Source organism: Clinocottus analis, unplaced genomic scaffold (genome assembly GCF_023055335.1).
Source record: "Clinocottus analis isolate CAN_PGR_092001 unplaced genomic scaffold, fCliAna1.0.p SCAF_21, whole genome shotgun sequence".
In the NCBI taxonomy this organism is placed as follows: domain Eukaryota; kingdom Metazoa; phylum Chordata; class Actinopteri; order Perciformes; family Cottidae; genus Clinocottus; species Clinocottus analis.
This window is the reverse complement of record NW_027175943.1, coordinates 3,305,771-3,323,008: the sequence shown is the minus strand read 5'-3', so window position 1 is coordinate 3,323,008 and position 17,238 is coordinate 3,305,771. Positions and strand designations below refer to the sequence as shown.

Sequence of the window (17,238 nt, the reverse complement as noted above, 5' to 3'; positions counted from 1 at the left end):
GACAAATACAATAAACGAATACATTGAACCCCGGGGAAAATGTTATATGAGCAAATCACGTTTTTACTTTGAAAAGTGAACTACCCTCCCCTACCACACACGCACACACACGCACAGGCACACGCAAAACGTTGCACATACACACTCACAGTTAGCGAAAGTGAAACTTACAGTCGGACCACAGGAGAAAAGAGACACGTAGACGTCGTCTGGTCGAACCATTTTACTCTGATTTCTCTTCTAAAATCATGGACAGTAAGTTAAAGATACTTCTTCCAATTGTGATTATTTGCTAACATTGCTCCCCGTACATTACTTTATAATATTATGACGTATGTTCATCGTTTAACATTCGTGGTGCACCGTTGCTTTTAATTGTATAGCAGCATTAATAGTATAATTCCTGTTTGACGTCTGCGAATGAACACAAGTTCAATATGTTTTGATCGTTTCATCAGCCTGAAGCGAAGAAATAAGTCGACAGATAGAAGTCACCGGAGAAAGAGACGAGTCACAGCGAGAGAACAGTCACAGGGAGACGATCTCGCGAGACAACCAGCGAGATTACTGACAGCAGCGATCCTGTGGAAAGCGTCAGTCACTCAGGACAACAACAAAAGGACTCGTTCAGCTTTTAAAGCGCTATACAAATCAAATGTATTATTATTATACAAATACATCTAAAAAGGACTCGTTCAGCGTCCTTTGAGAAGCTGCCGAGCTGAATGGGCGCGGCCACATTTCCTGATAACACCCGACAGATTTACGACAGGCCAACTGCCGTAAATCGGTTCCATGATTCTTTTTCTTTTTTTTTATTGGACAATTGCATATGTAAAAGGTCACAAATCGTCAATAAGAAACAGCTAAATACATACATGTCAAACTAACATGTCAGTTGGGCAGATATAACATATATATAGACAGAAATAAAAGCATACTAATACAAATAGATACACGGAAATAAATAATATAAAGAGAAAAAGGGGGGAACTGCTTGTATAATTACATACATATATCAGAGGCAATGACCTGATGGCATTTGTGTTGTTACAGCATTTATTAGTTTTTAAATACAGTTAAAACTTTGTAAAAACACACACACACAATAGGTATTTGGTTTGTAAACTTACAAAAAATAAATAGCATGGCATGTAAGTGTAATTAATATAAAGAGAAATGTATTAGTAGATGTGTATGAATGTAAATGTAGTTGTTTACATAAATAATAATAAACAATATATTTAGTATAAGCAGTATAATACTATAATACAATTAAATAATAATCATAGGAATTCAATTATCATAATATATAGGTTGTTGAATACAAATACAATATATCATTTGTATACAGTTTTGTGCAATATACTATATCTATATTATCTCTAAATATTTTCAAATTCAAATGTAATTACTCTTAATAGTTTATATTGTTATTTTTAATTACATAAGCTACTATCTATCAGTGCATTAAGGTAATGACGATGCATTCACTTAGGACGTTCATGCTGAAGCCCTTTGCTCCACAGAGGTTTTATTTTTTGAAGTTGAACCGAGCTACAGGTACAAATCTACTGATTTACTGATACAGTCACTTCTTTCTTCTAGTGCCAAACACACGGAGGATTATCCTTCTCGGAAAAACAGGAGTTGGAAAAAGCAGCCTCGCCAACAGCATATTTGGAGAGGCCAAATTCAAAATAAACAATTTGAGCGACTTGGAAACGCATGGTACTACAGCCGAAACTAAGTCGGTCAATGGGAGAAACATCACTTTGATTGACACTCCTGGTTTCTTTGACCCGAGCAGGTCTGAGGAGAAGATGAAGCCTGAGATGATGAGGTGCATCACAGAGTGCGCTCCTGGGCCCCATGTCTTTATTATTGTGTTTAAAATGGAGAAATTCACAGAGCACAAGAAGGCTGTCATCACAGAAATGTGTAAATACTTCCCTGGAAATGCCCTGAAATACGCCGTGATTGTCTTCACTCACGGCGACCAGCTCCCACAGGGCATGACACTGGAGAGGTACGTCGAGGAAAGTGGGGATCTGAGGGATCTGGTGAGGAAGTGCGGGGGCCGATGCCACGTCGTTGATAATAAATACTGGAAGAGCAACCAAGACGACTACAGAAATAACCACATCCAGGTGGCAAAGCTGCTGGGCACCATAGAGCAGATTGTGACAGGAAACCAGGAAGGATTCTACACAGACAAAAGCCTCGGAAGGAGCAAGGTGTTTCTGTTCACTCTCATTGCTGGAATGTTTGCAGCTGTCACAGCTGTTTTGCTAAAAAGGTATGGGAATGTGTTCAAGTGGTGGTAGAACAAACTGGTCTCCAGGTAGTTGAGGTATTAATCCCACATTGATTACATATTAGAACACTTTTTTTCTTCTTGTTGTTTTTATTCTGTCTCTAGTGAGACCACACACTTCATGGAAGTGACATACTATATCATGAGTGTACCCTTTAATGGTGATTATGTTCAATGCATTATGTAACAATAAAACAGCTGATCGATCTCATGTAACCATGACTATACTTGTACTTTCTTACTGTTAATAAATTCCATTACAAAACCAACAAATAATTGATTTTAGTAGTATCTATATTAGGCCTATATATATATATATATATATATATATATATATACATATATATATATATATATATATATATATATATATATATATATATATATATATATATATATATATATATATATATATATAGACTCTTTTCCTCTGTGCCACAGATCTACAAATCAAAGGAAAAAAACGAGTCTACGCGTGTATGTATTTCAACGACGGTAGAAAACAGTGTTTCGCTCCGTCCTTTACTGAATTCTTGTGTCACAGTAAAAAAGGTCCGACAGTGTACAACAATACGTGAGCTCAGACGTCACAACTTATTTATGAATATTCTAATTAATGCATGTGCAAAACATATTCTAACTGAAATGCTAAATAAAATACAATTATGCAATCACTATAATATGAATCTAAATAATATAATATAAACATCTGAGTTTAAATTACTGTTAGAATTATAATGTGGAAATTGGCACTACCAAGCCTATTTCACAAACTGCGTAGTTGGCCTTACAAAGGACACGATTTGGCGAAGGAGTTTCCCTCCCGCCGCCCACACACACACACACACACACACACACACACACACACACACACACACACACTCTAAGTAAGTGAAAGTAAAACTTAAGTAAAAGTAGAGGACCGCAGCAGAAAAGAGACACGTCCTCGTCTGGTCGAAAACTTACTCTTTGCAGATTTCTCGTCTAAAAACCCCAACAGTAAGTTAAAGTTACTTCTTGCAGTTATTATTATTAATTAATACTGCTAACTGTACATTACTTAATGACATAACACATTATGGAAAGTTATAAACGTATCATGGCTTTGCTGGAGTGCATGGTGAAAACGTTGAAGACTTTGTCCAATAGTTTTTACAAAAACCGGCATCTTAAAAGAAAAATATTTGTTTGTAGACGTGAAACTTTAGTGAATAAAAGTTGCTGTTAAGACATGGTAGCGAGAGAGAGAGAGAGAGAGAGAGAGAGAGAGAGAGAGGGAGAGAGAGAGAGAGAGAGAGAGAGAGAGAGAGAGAGAGAGAGAGAGAGAGAGCGTCATAAACGAGGAACAGTGAGGGAATCCTGACCGGGCGAAGTTGATTGCAATGGCGGTGAAGACCACAACTCCCATGATCCCACGCTGCTTCATGACGTCACCAAACTCCGCCATTTTGTTGGGCTCGTTCGTTAGAGCGGAGCCTCACATGGAAAGTAGACGAGAGCGGCAGCTGCGGGACACGTTCATTAAAAACTGTTGTCAAGTCCAATAGTTTTTAGTTGCCTTCAAAGTATAAACAGGAAGTCACAAAAACAGTTATTAACTGTTAGTTCCGGTCTGTGGACGACTTGTCGTTTACAAACCTCGCTCCCCGCTATCACTCTTCTCGCTCAGAGCATTATCTGCTCTCTCTACAACAAACAAGACAACGCAGTCTTGTTCAAGCTCACCTCTGTCATGCATATGTGTATGGCGTTGAGATTTTACTGTACAGTTTTGGAGAAAAGTGACTTCAAAGTCAGGTTCAATGACATGTCATTGTAAACAGGTTGTACAGGACTTTATGGCTGAATAAACTACACGCTGTGACTCACTCTCAACCAATCAGAATGCTTGATTTGGATCAGCGCCAAGAACACCTGACCATCTCTTTTTATACCTGTTTACAAAATGATCCTCTGTGTTGTTCACCACAATAGATTAAATTATATTGTGAACAGTGATTTGTACTTTTAGAAGACTTTATGTATATAAAATGTTCTTGATGCTCATTGGCCTTTTTAAGTATTGACACTATTCTTCATTCTCTTATTCTGCTTATGCAGCTATTTAATAGGTACCAACAGACTTGTCTTATTTGTCAAAGGACAAATGTTGAGCATTATTGATGGACTTTAATCTTTTTCAGTGTCAAACCGGAGAATTGTCATCCTGGGAAAAACTGGAGTTGGGAAAAGCAGCCTGGCTAACACCATATTTGGAGAGAAACGGTTCAACATCAGACACTCTGTCAGCTCTGACACAAAAAAATGTCAAGCAGAAAGTAAATCTATCAATGGAAGAAACATCACTTTGATCGACACCCCTGGTTTCTTCGACACAGATCGATCTGAGGAGGAGCTAAAGTCTGAAATAGTGAGATGCATCACGGACTTTGCTCCTGGGCCTCATGCCTTTCTCATTCTGCTTAAAGCAGAGAGATTTACAGAGCAGGAGCAGGCTGTCATCACTAAAATAAACCAGTACTTTTCTGAAGAAGTGTTCAAGTATGCAACAGTTGTCTTTACTCATGGGGACCAGCTCCCTGAAGGAAAGACCATTAAGGACTTTGTCCGTGATAATGAGCCTCTGAGGGATCTGATGAAGAAGTGTGGAGGCCGCTGCCACGTCGTTGATAATAAATACTGGAAGAACAACCAGCAGGATGAAAACAGGAGCAACCAGTTCCAAGTGAAGCAGCTCCTCAAGACAATAGATAAGATAGTTGAGACAAACGGAGGAAGATACTACACCAATGAGATGCTGCAAAAAGTGGAGAAAATGATAAAAGAGGAGATGCAATTCATTAGACAGTCACATGAGAAGAGATCAGAGGAAAAGATCAGAGAGGAGGCTAAAGACAGAGTGTCTGGGAGGCTTTGGACAAAACTGGCTGGTATCGCAACAGGTACATTGTTAGGAGCTCTTTTTGGTGTAGTAGTGATGGTCAAAGTTGTTGTCTTAGCTTTAGAGGCAGTGGTTCCTTTAGCCAGAAGTGTAGCAGGTGTATCAGCAGCATTAGAGACAGGTGGAGCGGCAGGTGGAGCGGCAGGTGGAGCAGCAGGTGAAGCGGCAGCTGGAGCGGCAGGAATTACAGGTGGAATTTCATTATTTGCTCTCACAGCGGCATCCGCTGTCGTGGGAGGGGTGGGAGGAGGTGTTGCAGGATATTATGCATCTGAGGGAGCAGAAACACCCCTGCAAGCAGCAGAGAGAGCAGCGAATGTCGTCTTTGATGCCAGCAAAGCTACTGTGGATGCAGTAAAACGTTGTCTCAAGTAAACAATAGAGTTCAATCCTGAAATCAGCTATGACTCTTGAAGAGTATGATTAAAAAATCCTATCTCCAAATAAATTGCATTAAAATCTTTTTCTAAACCATATTTAACCAATGAGATTAATATGTTTTTTCATAAGTAATATGTAGTACTTATTGTTTTGTTATACACCAAAAAGACAAACCACATTGTAAACTTATTTCTCTATTCTTATAATAATTGATTCATATTTAATTCATTTACTTATTCATTTGAAGAGTAATCACATCCTTGAAACAGAAGCACTCACAAAGGAAACCTTTTATTAATACCTATCTGACAAATATGAAACCTGGCTCTTGAAAGCTATACAGCCTTATAGGAAGTGTAATCTACGTTTTAGTCACAAGATTTATCCTCATTTAAGTTGTATTATCTCCGACGAGTTCTGATTTCTTTCTTTTTATTGAACCAAGAGTGTTTTGGTGTCATCTCACTATATTTTACACATATAATCATATTATTTAGTCTCAATTTAATAATTTCAGCCTCAATGTGTTTTTCTTTCATGTATCAATATGTAATCACATGTGCTTCTATGTTGACAAAATATTAAGGAAAGTAAATAAGTGAACTTTTGTTTCACCTGATCATGTTGAAGGTCTTGTCGGGAATTTAAACTTTTGACATTTTTTATTTTATTTCATTTTTTACATTGATCATTTTTGTAACCGTTTATCTTTCATTTATTGCCAAAAAACAAATAAAACTGGTTTGTATTCTGTACACTCCAACCAAAGTGCAGACTTGCTCATCTCTGAGGGTCCTCCGTCGTCTCCTAAAGGTGAGAAGCTCCTCCCCTGAGAGGCTGACAGCAGTAAACGATGCGACGTTCAACTGAATGAGACGTTTTACAAATGTTGTTTAAAATTGTTTGACATTGTAATCCAAAAAGAACCACATCTATTGTCGAGAAATTATGTCGTACATGATTTTGAAACATTTAAAGCTTCGTTCTTTCACAGGAAACAGTGCACAATGTTTTGGCTTGTTCAGTGACCTCTGACTTCGGTAACCAACGAACCCCAAAATCTACACGCAACTCCGTCTCAGCCTGCTTAGAGGGGTGTTAATGTCTAATATTACTGTGAATTTAAGTTAGTACTAATCCACGCCATTTTCATATTACTTCCTCTTTTATTTTGGTACATTTCATTTACAATGTGTTCTCATTAGTTTCCCACTGGGACTGGCGTGCTGTGTGTCATGAGCGCCCTCTGCTGGGCCCCTGCAGACTTGCGTGGTGCACCCCGCAGACTGTCCTCAGTCTCTGTGGTTGTTGATCCGTAACAAGCTCCGTTGTCATGCACAACGCAGCATCATGCATGATAAACAAGCAGAGCGTCAGAGAGTTTGAGTTTCGAAGTTAGTCACTCATGAGCTTTTGTCTTGACTTATGTAAGGCCCTGTTTACTGGCACGAGGAAAACACCGTCCTGTGTCTGAGACTTGTGTCTTTTATAACTGAGCTGTCAAACGGGTGCAACAGGAAAGTCATTTCATTCGTTGCAACATGGACGGTGAGTTGAGGTATCAAAGTCTCTTTAGATTATTGATTCATTAATGTTGTTAAAAATAACAACCTTACACCACGAAAGTGTTGAAAATGTTGCATAACATAGGAGAAAAATATACTTTGACTTGATTAACTGATTTCAATCTGAAAATATGCCGACACTACACTTGGAGGCCGACAATTACATTAGGTTAAACAATTTTATATATATATCTATCTCTCTCTCTCTCTCTCTCTCTCTCTCTCTCTCTCTCTCTCTCTATATATATATATATATATTTATATATATATATATATATATATATATATATATATATATATTTATATATATATATATATATATATATATATATATATTTATATATATATATATATATATATATATATATATATATATATATATATATATATATATATATATATAGTATAACTTAAAAAAAGTTATACCTTCTATTTAGAGAGGTTATACCCTTTCTTACTCCCCCCGCCCCTCCAGAAAAACACAAACAAACACAGACACACAAATCAGTAAGTGAAAGTGAAACAGCAGAGGACCACAGCAGAAAAGAGACACGTCGTCGTCTGGTCGAAACATTTTGCTCTTCGTTGACTTCTCTTCTAAAAACATGGACAGTAAGATAAAGTTACTTCTTCCAGTTATTATTATTTATTAATGGTGCTCAGTGTGCTTTACTTTTATGAGAAAACGCATTATGTAACGTTATAAACTAAATGTGGCTTTCCTGGAGTACTTTGTGAATATGTGGTGTTTGTTCAAACATTATTGTATTATTGTACATTAGTATTGTATAAAAAACAGCATGTTGGAAAAAAAAAACGTTCAGGGATTTTTTTTTGCAGATTTGAAACTTTAGTGAACGATCACAAAGTAAAGAGTTGTTGTTTATGAACACAGCGTTTAAACGTTGCCGAGAGAGAGACGAGAGAGAGAGAGAGAGAGAGAGAGAGAGAGAGAGAGAGAGAGAGAGAGAGAGAGAGAGAGAGAGAGAGAGAGAGAGAGAGATCCTGACCGGGAGAAGTTGACTTCAATGGTGGTGAAGACCACAACTCCCATGATCCCACGCTGCTTCATGACGTCACTAACCTCCGCCATGTTGTTGGGCTCCTTCGTTAGATCTGCGCCATGTCTGGAAAGTAGACGACAGCAAAAAACTTCATTAAAAACTGTTATCAACTCGGACAGTTTTCAGCTGCATTCAAAGTATAAACAGGAAGTCTCAGATAAAACGACTTCCTGTTAGTGCCGATCTTTACACTACTTGTAGTTAAGTGTGGCTTCAGCTGCATGTGGTCAGAGATATGTTTTATCTTACAAATATTATCGAGGCCAACGTTGATGCAGCTATTTAATAATTAGCAAAGGACTTCTGACCAACAACATTTGGTTTATTTTTCCAAAAGACAAATGTTCAGCATTATTGATGGACTTCATTCTCTTTCAGTGTCAAACAGGAGAATCATCATCCTGGGAAAAACTGGAGTTGGGAAAAGCAGCCTGGCTAACACCATAATTGGAGAAGAACGGTTCAACATCAGACACTCTGTCATCTCTGTCACAAATAAATGTCAAGCAGAAACTAAATCAATCAATGGAAGGAACATCACTTTGATCGACACTCCTGGTTTCTTCGACACAGATCGATCTGAGAAGGAGCTCAAGTCTGAAATACTGAGATGCATCACAGACTTTGCTCCTGGGCCTCATGCCTTTCTCATTCTGCTCAAAGTGGAGAGATACACAGAGCACGAGCAGTCTGTCATCACTAAAATAAACCAGTACTTTTCTGAAGAAGTGTTTAAGTATGCAACAGTTGTCTTTACTCATGGTAACCAGCTCCTTGAAGGACAGACCATTAAGGACTTTGTCCGTGATAATGAGCATCTGAGGAATCTGGTGAGCAAGTGTGGAGGCCGCTGCCACGTCATTGATAATAAATACTGGAAGAACAACCAGCAGGATGAATACAGGAGCAACCAGTTCCAAGTGAAGCAGCTCCTCAAGACAATAGATGAGATGGTTGAGGCAAACGGAGGAAGATGCTACACCAATGAGACGCTGCAAGCAGTGGAGGAAAGAATCATACAGGAGATGCAACTCATTAGACAGTCACAGGAGAACATGTCAGAGGTACAGATCAGAGAGGAGGCTAGACACAGCGTATTTGATTGGCTTTTGATCAAACTGACAGGTATCACAGTAGGTGCATTGTGGGGAGCTCTTTTTGGTCTCGTAGAGATGGTGAGGGAAGTTATCACAGCTTTGCCACAAACAGGAGGAGCTGGATTGTCAGAAGTCACAGCGGAAAGGGCAGCCGGTGCTGCTATAAGAGGAGCGATTAGCGGAGGTTTAAGAGGACACGATGCAGTTGAGGGAGCAGACACTGCAAGCACCGCAGCAAGGATGGTAGGATACAATTTCATGGAACACAGTTAGTATTAAAGACACTTGGTAAAACAGCCGGAGATGAAACAGAATCAAAACCAATAATCAGATGTTACTCTTAAAGACGGGAGAGAACATTTATCATTTAATCAATCATGACATATTTAACCATTGAGATGATCACGTTTGCATGATATACTTACCTGTACTTCAGATTTTACATTGTACTAACATGTCTGATCCATGTTGTTGATAAACAGAGGGACACTGCTTTGTACTGCAGGTGAACAATGAAGTGTGATCTTAAAGTGTAATTTACTTTTTATTCACAAGATGTATCCTGACTTCATTCTCTTTGATTAGTTGATTTTATTAAGCTAAGAGTGTTTTGGTGTCATATATCGCTATATTCTTCACATATAATCTCATATTATTTTCTGTCAATTTCATGATTTCAGCCTCAATGCGTTTTTCTTTCATGTATCAATATGTAATCACATGTGCTTCTTTGGTGAGTAAATGTTAAGGAGAAGTAAATAAGTAAAGGTTTTGAAGGTCTTGTTGGGAATTTAAACATTAGACATTTTGTCTTTTCTTTTACTTCATTTTTCTGACCGTGTATCTTCTTTTTATTGCAACAAAAAACAAATAAAACTGGTTTGTATTCTGTACACTCCAACCAAAGTGCAGACTTGCTCATCTCTGAGGGTCCTCCATCGTCTCCTAAATGTGAGAAAGCTCCTCCCCTGAGAGGCTGACAGCAGTAAACGATGGGAAGTTCAACAGAACGACACACCTGCTATAAGCTGAGGTTAAGATGCTGCTCAGTACTCAGTGGTTCACTAACTCGTTGGCTCAGATTGTTTCTGACGCTCTGCTTGTTTATCATGCACGATGCTGCGTCGTGCATGACAATGGAGCTTGTTACAGATCAACTACCACGGAGGCTGAGGACAGTCTGAGGGGTGCACCACGCAAGTCTGCAGGGGCCCAGCAGAGGGCGCTCATGACACACAGCACGCCAGTCCCAGTGGGAAACTAATGAGAACACATTGTAGATGATATGCACCAAAATAAAAGAGGAAATAATGTGAAATGGTGTGGATTAGTAATAATTCAAATTCACAGTGATATTTGCAATGAACACCCCCCTAAGCAGGTCGAGACGGTGTTGCGTGTAGATTTTGGTTACGTTCGTCACCGGGTTCACTGAATAAGCCGTCTCCCAGTGTTTGACCTACACTGGGTCCCACAGCAAGGCTGCACACCTTTTCAGTTTAAGTTTTCAAAGTTAGTCACTTTATCCAACCCGAGCCTGAGGTAGGAGGAAGTCCCGATGCTGTGGAAGACGTTGTGCCTGGTTCCTGTCCCAAAAAAGTCGATTCCACCTGGCCTCAATGACTACCGACCGGTTGCCTTCACATCTCATGTGATGAAGGTGCTGGAGAGGCTGGTCTTGGCCCCCCTCAGACCGCAGGTGAAATCATCGCTGGACCCTCTGCAATTCGCTTACCGGCCTCATGTGGGAGTGGATGACGACACACCTGCTACAAACGAGCTTAGTCGCACCTGGATGGAACCGGTGTCTCTGTGAGAGTCACTTTAGTTCTCCCATCCCTCAGTTGAGCCTGTAACGCAGGATAATCTGCCTTCCAATGTGCTTCCAATGTCCTTCCTCAGGTACAGCAGTTGGAATTGGAAAAAAAACTTGTTTACCCCGTGGACAGAATTCCTATCCCGGTCAATTTTGACTTCATAGCCTTTTTAAAGTTCTCCTTGATGAGTTTACCTCCTTAAACCACCATGCAAGGACTCCTGAGATGGAGAGTCAATGAACGCCTCAGCCTCCGACATTTCTGCTATTTACCACGACCACCGAACAGCAATAAAGAATAATCCTTAACTCGGTTTGGAGTCTCCCCGCTACCTACAGAGCAGCACAGCTAGCTAAGCTCATCCCTGATCATCATGCAGCTACTTGGGGTGGGTATTTATGCATCGTTTGCTAGATACAAGGGCACACCTACAGTGATCAGGGGCTTGCAATCACAAAGCGGGGCGCCACACGAGGATGAAGGTGTCTGAAACGAGAGACAAGGTGAGTGACAGACAATACAACAGAAACAGAGGGTGAACACAGAACTGCCCAGAAGGCGTAACAGATAACAGCTAACTCGGAAATGGGCAGCACCCTCCGAACATCCGTGAGGTCCCTGGGAGATAAGTTTGGCGGACACCCATGCTTGGCACACCGCCAAATATCTGTCAAGCACACACTTCCTTGGCCCAAACTCCACCCTTACGGATTCACAGACTTTGAGGCCATGACCTTGAAGGTTTAGGGGTGTCCAACTGTCACATCGTCGAGTGCCTGCAATGCTCTCTATCAAACATTTTGAGCCCTTTAGGAACCCTTTCCATAAGTCAGCATTAGATGCCGACTTTGCCTTAGGGAATTACCCACAGTGCATTGCAACGTGAGGTTAAACACGCAGTTCCCAATGGAGACGTAAAAAAAAAGGTAAATAAAGAGGCACGTGGCCGTTTATGCTGTGGAACATCATCAACAGGTTCATCTTTCAATGAATATTGCAACTGTCCGCACCGATTTATTCTACAAGCGACAGATTAGTCTTTCTGTCTTATTCACATGCAACAAGGGAACGTTCATCTGAACAACACACCTGCTGCAAAAGGTTGATGAAGTTGCCAGATTATCTTGTATAGAAACACGCGTATTTACCACATGCACAGACATATATATGCATATATATTTACCTTCAACCACTGCAGATTTAAAATGTATACATCCCTCTTTTCTTTTCGTCATCCTCCACACAGCCACACGTTACATACCTTTCTTACTTTAACTGCTTCCTCCTTTTTTTCTACCTCTTCTTCTCTTCTGCTTCTTGCTGTCTCCATGTCTTTGTACTCTTTTCTGCTTCTTCCAGCATCCTGCAGTCACTCTGCAGGATGCTGGAGGTCCACTTATTCCCCATTGGACTTGAACTGCTCTTGAAAGCCCCGCCCCCTCAAAGTTTCTGGGGAAACGAAACCGATGGTTTCTTCTTCGCGTTTACTTTTCTCTTGCACGTGAGTCAAACATGGCCGAGCAGCAGCCGCAGTGCGGCGCGGACCTGGACCTGGACCAGGACCAGGACCAGGACCAGTTCCTCTGTTCCGTGTGTCTGGACCTGCTCAGAGAGCCCGTCACCATCCCGTGTGGACACAGTTACTGCAGAAGCTGTATCGAGGGCTGCTGGGACGAGGAGGAGAAGAAGGGCCAGTCCAGCTGTCCTCAGTGCAGAGAGAGCTTCAGCCCGAGGCCGCTGCTGAAGAGGAACACCATGCTGGCCCAGGTGATGACTCATGACGTCAAAGTATGAGAGTTCATTTGGGAGTAGAGGCTGTTGTCCCCACTGTGCAAAATGAAAAGCGTTAAACTGAAGTGATTATTGATTTACTGAGTCACGTGTGTCTACAGCAGGGCTCAATGACCGTTTTTAAATATTAGAATGCTTAACATAAAGTTTAATTATGACACCACATCAGCATTTACATCTCCAAATTGTATTCAACCGATGCAGGTAATGTGTGTGCGTCATTTTTAGAGCATATTCTGGACAAGTGTAATTGTATAAGAGAGCACTAAGAAGGAACCTTGAACCTTTCACTGCTTAAATAAACCTTAAAGAACATGAACTTTCATTACATTGTGAGGTTTGTGAACAAACTAATTTATTCTCTGCAGTAATTCAATATCCGGTTCGATTGTTCAGGGGAACCAGAAGGATTTTATTTCCTGAATCAGTGTATGAGCATAGATTTTTTTTTAATTATTATTTTACGACATCATGTGGCCAATCTGGCTCATAGCACCTAATTAATTATTGCTCATGCCCATGAACCACGCCCATTTCTCCACTAACAGAGTAATCTATTTAAATTGTTTGCAAATATGTTTTCAAACCACCTTCCATACACATTGTATTACATATGTCAATAAATTTGTGATTTACTACTATTTATAATGTCGCTGGTAACCGTATTATAAAAGCAATAAGGTACTCAAGGCAGTACTGTATCTACAATAATGTTCTAAGGTTTGCCGTGAACAGCTCCCTTGATACAGTACTGCCTCGAGTACCCTATTGCTTAAGCATGTATCTCCACCTTTCTTTCCCATCATGCCCAGGTCGTGGAGAAGCTGAAGAAGAGCGGCACCCAGCAGCCCTCTCCTCCTCCTCCGGCCCGTGCCGGCCCCGAAGACGTCGTCTGTGATTTCTGCTGCGGGACCGGACCGGCCAAAGCCACCATGTCTTGCCTGACGTGCTTGGCGTCTTTCTGTCCGGCTCACCTCGAGCCTCACCGCACGGTCCCCGTGTTGAAGAAGCACCAGCTGGTCTCGGCTACGATCCCGCTGCAGGAAAAGATGTGCGAGAAGCACAACAAGCTGATGGAGGTCTACTGCCGGACGGACAGGAAGTGCATCTGCTATCTGTGCGTCATAGATGAGCACAAGAGCCACAACACGGTGTCATCTGCATCGGCGAGGGCTGAGGAACAGGTAGAGGCCAAACCACCGCTTTAGACTGAAAGATCTGCATTGATCTGTTTGTTACTGCTGCGTGTTCAGATCTGTATGACGACTAGTGGTCAGCTTTGATTGAAAACACCGAATATTTGTATCAATGAATCGGTTGCTGTTGCCACAATGTTTTCTTCCAGAAACAGCTGATTGTGAGTCAAAAGAAAGTCCAGCAGAGATTCCAGGACAGAGAAAAGGAGCTGAATGAGCTGCTACAAGCTCTGAAGGATTTCAAGGTAAGTTGTATTGAGCTCTCTAGAAGAAGTCTTGTCTGGGTTTTGAACTCTTGCGAGGTGAGCTCTGACCTTTGATACTGAGGCGATGGTATTTGGAACGAGCCTTTCATTTTCTAGACATTAATAACTACAGATCAAAGAGTTAAATTGAATCAGTCTGTCATTACAAAATGTGTACTTTGTCACAGAGAACGTATTGTTTAAGGAAAAACAATTGTTTTTGTGTTCATGAACAGAGTTCGACCCAGCCTGCAGTGGAGACCTGTGATAAGATCTTTGATGAGATGATCTGCTCCATGAAGAAAAAACGCAGCTTGACGAAGGAGCTGATCACCGGCCAACAAAAAACTGCAGCCGCTGAGGCCGAGGAGCTGCAGCTGCAGCTGGAGGAGGAGATCAGCAAGATGAAGAGGAGAGACACCGACCTGGAACAGCTGTCTCATACGGACGACCACATCCATTTCATTCAGGTACCACTTCGCTGAAGAGCGACTTTTATCCATCTGTCTTTCAGTACATCTATCTGTTTTTATGTCGTGATGGTATAATGGAATAATCAGGCAAACACCTGGCTGAATTTGACAGCTGATTTTGATAGATAGATAGATGGATAGATACTTTATTAATCCTGCAAAGGGTCATTTTTGACAATTTTTTCAGCTTTTTGTTTCGTTTTTCTTCTGGTCTCCGACTCTTTGGTTTCCCTCCAGACCTTCCAGTCCCTCTCCACCTCCTGTGAATCTCCAGACTTGCCTCCTGTTTCTGTTTTTTATCCTCAACGCTCAACATTCAAACCTGTGACTGACTGCGTGTCTAAACTGAGGGATGACATGGATCGCCTCCTGAAGGACACATGGCCCCGGATCTCTGCCACAGGTACCTGCCAGAAATGTATAAATCCAGAGATATAAGTGTTTTTTTTTTCAGGTCCAGTAGTATTTAGCATTTTTCTCTCTCTCAGTGTCTACTATAGATGTTGTGCCACCTGTGCCAAAGACCAGAGAGGAGTTCTTACGCTGTGAGTGAAACCTCTCGTTCCACATTACTCCAGTGCATTGATGATGAACTGGGTATTTAAATGTTTATGTTGCCATTTTCTTTCCTTGCTTTGGTCTTCTGTCAGATTGCCGTCCTCTCAGCCTGGATGAGAGCACCGTCTCACAAAATCTGACCATTTCACAAGAAAACCGGCGGGTGACAAGTACCTACTATGTACAAACTCAGAATTATGATCGTGGTTATAGTCGTGGTTATAGTCAGGGTCATACTGTACCACAAGTGCTGCAGAATATCGGACAGGTGCGGTGCAGGGAGGGTTTGTCAGAGCGGTGTTACTGGGAGGTCAGTTGGAGTGGTGTTACTTGGTCTGTGGCGGTGTCCTACAAAGACGGCAGCAGAACAGACTTTGGAACTGATAACAAGTCGTGGAGTTTCACGTGCTCCACAAATGGTTCCTGCACTTTCCGCCACAACAACAAAAGCAAAGCGGTGTCAGGCTTTGTATCCTCCAGCATCGGAGTTTACCTGGATTATAAATTAGGTACTCTGTCCTTTTATAACATCTCCAACACGATGACTCTGCTCCACAAAGAACACATTACGTTCACTGAGCCTCTCTATCCTGGCTTTAAGCTTGAGAATACTCACTCTCAGTACGATCTCACCTCATATTATGCAGAACTGGTAAAATTATGGTGAACACATTTATGTTGGGAATGGTTAACATGCTGCTGTAGATCAGGCAGTAGTTGTCCGTCCAATATGACAAATGAGAGGATGTGATTTTACAAGAACTAAGAACTCTAAAGTAACGGTTGAATCTTGTCTTGCCCTATCTTAAGATCCTGCAGGCATTGTTTTCCATAATCTAAGCCAGTGGATGTGAAATAAAAGAGGCACCAGAATGAAGCCTTGGGGAACTCCGCATGTCATATGTGTAGTTATAATCACAAAGCAGTCCCTGTCCTTTAAGGAGGATTTAAATCAGTTTAATAGTCAAAATGTTTTTTTCCTAATTTCATATATTAAACACACAAAGCATAAACAACTTGGGAACAATTAGCGACTTGTTTTGTGAAGGGGTGAAAAATTCAACGATAAATTTGGAAATCAGGATTTAGCGATGAAGTTTACAGTATTTCCTAAAAATTCGTGTTGGTTCAGAGTGTCGGTGAGGTCTGTGTTCTACAGACACTGAGGGAATAATTTGTGCACATTTTAAAACATATTGTTGAAGACATGTTATTACATTTTGAATAAATTCCTGAGGAAAATCTAAATGTAATTGTAATGGAGAGAGTTTTAAGACATTCATTGTAAATTTGGATTATTTTGGAAAGTGATTAATATTCCGAAATTGCAAAGATTTATGTTACACTTCTATTGGTGTTTGTTTTTTTAATTAGTCTACTCTTCAATGTGTTTTTGCATTTTGCTTTGAGAGCTTCAACAACAGGTTCTCCATTCTTTGCTTTTTCTATATATCACTGTTTATTATATATTCAACATAACTCTGCACCTAACTGCTTTTTGCACTTCTGCATTTCGTTGTCTCTCTATTATAAGAATAAAGTTGAATGTAATATAATCCAACCTTTTCTTCTCAGTCTCTTTTTGTTGTTTTACTAGCTACAATAATTTCATGACAGTGATTTTAGACTGCGGAGGAGGAGCTGGAGGAGAGACACCGACAATCTCGTGATGAATCAGTGCTGCACAGTCAAATCCCTCACCGTCTGTAACTGCAGAAGCAAAACTCTGAACTCAACAGCGACACCTGCTGGACCAATCTGGCAGCGCAACGTGACCAATGCATGTGTTGTTT

The 17,238-nt window shown here is 40.7% G+C and overlaps 4 protein-coding genes across 5 annotated transcripts; all 4 read left to right on the top strand.

Annotated features, from left to right (window-relative positions):
- The first annotated feature begins 160 nt into the window (after positions 1-160).
- Positions 161-2,578, top strand: LOC137792348 (GTPase IMAP family member 9-like). The gene is made up of 2 exons (XM_068587991.1): positions 161-255; positions 1,609-2,578. The coding sequence occupies exons 1-2, from the start codon at positions 249-251 to the stop codon at positions 2,325-2,327; spliced, it is 726 nt and encodes a 241-aa protein (XP_068444092.1). The 5' UTR covers positions 161-248; the 3' UTR covers positions 2,328-2,578.
- A 636-nt stretch (positions 2,579-3,214) lies between these two features.
- LOC137792569 (GTPase IMAP family member 7-like) lies at positions 3,215-6,472 on the top strand. Its single transcript, XM_068588302.1, has 3 exons — positions 3,215-3,316; positions 4,501-5,448; positions 6,453-6,472. Coding segments are annotated over exons 1-3 (969 nt in total). The 5' UTR covers positions 3,215-3,315.
- Positions 6,473-7,735: 1,263 nt separating this feature from the next.
- LOC137792334 (GTPase IMAP family member 7-like) lies at positions 7,736-10,236 on the top strand. The gene is made up of 2 exons (XM_068587972.1): positions 7,736-7,816; positions 8,647-10,236. The coding sequence occupies exons 1-2, from the start codon at positions 7,810-7,812 to the stop codon at positions 9,636-9,638; spliced, it is 999 nt and encodes a 332-aa protein (XP_068444073.1). The 5' UTR covers positions 7,736-7,809; the 3' UTR covers positions 9,639-10,236.
- Positions 10,237-12,688: 2,452 nt separating this feature from the next.
- Positions 12,689-16,956, top strand: LOC137792093 (E3 ubiquitin/ISG15 ligase TRIM25-like). Of its 2 annotated transcripts, XM_068587545.1 has the most exons (7): positions 12,689-12,949; positions 13,786-14,157; positions 14,319-14,414; positions 14,651-14,884; positions 15,125-15,290; positions 15,376-15,432; positions 15,538-16,956. In XM_068587545.1, the coding sequence occupies exons 1-7, from the start codon at positions 12,695-12,697 to the stop codon at positions 16,110-16,112; spliced, it is 1,755 nt and encodes a 584-aa protein (XP_068443646.1). In that variant the 5' UTR covers positions 12,689-12,694; the 3' UTR covers positions 16,113-16,956. The 2 variants fall into 2 exon arrangements, 1 of the variants encoding a protein (XP_068443646.1); XR_011078078.1 differs by lacking the exon at positions 15,538-16,956 and having other exon boundaries at positions 15,075-15,290.
- Positions 16,957-17,238: the final 282 nt, after the last annotated feature.

Bases quoted from the DNA above. Each gene is read 5' to 3' on its own strand.
- LOC137792569 (XM_068588302.1), top strand. The intron at 5,449-6,452 runs GTGGAATTTCAT...CGTCTCCTAAAG, and splicing joins TGGAGCGGCAGGAATTACAG to GTGAGAAGCTCCTCCCCTGA.
- LOC137792093 (XM_068587545.1), top strand. From the start codon at position 12,695: ATGGCCGAGCAGCAGCCGCAGTGCGGCGCGGACCTGGACCTGGACCAG. The intron at 14,158-14,318 runs GTAGAGGCCAAA...GTTTTCTTCCAG, and splicing joins CGGCGAGGGCTGAGGAACAG to AAACAGCTGATTGTGAGTCA. The intron at 15,291-15,375 runs GTACCTGCCAGA...TCTCTCTCTCAG, and splicing joins GCCCCGGATCTCTGCCACAG to TGTCTACTATAGATGTTGTG.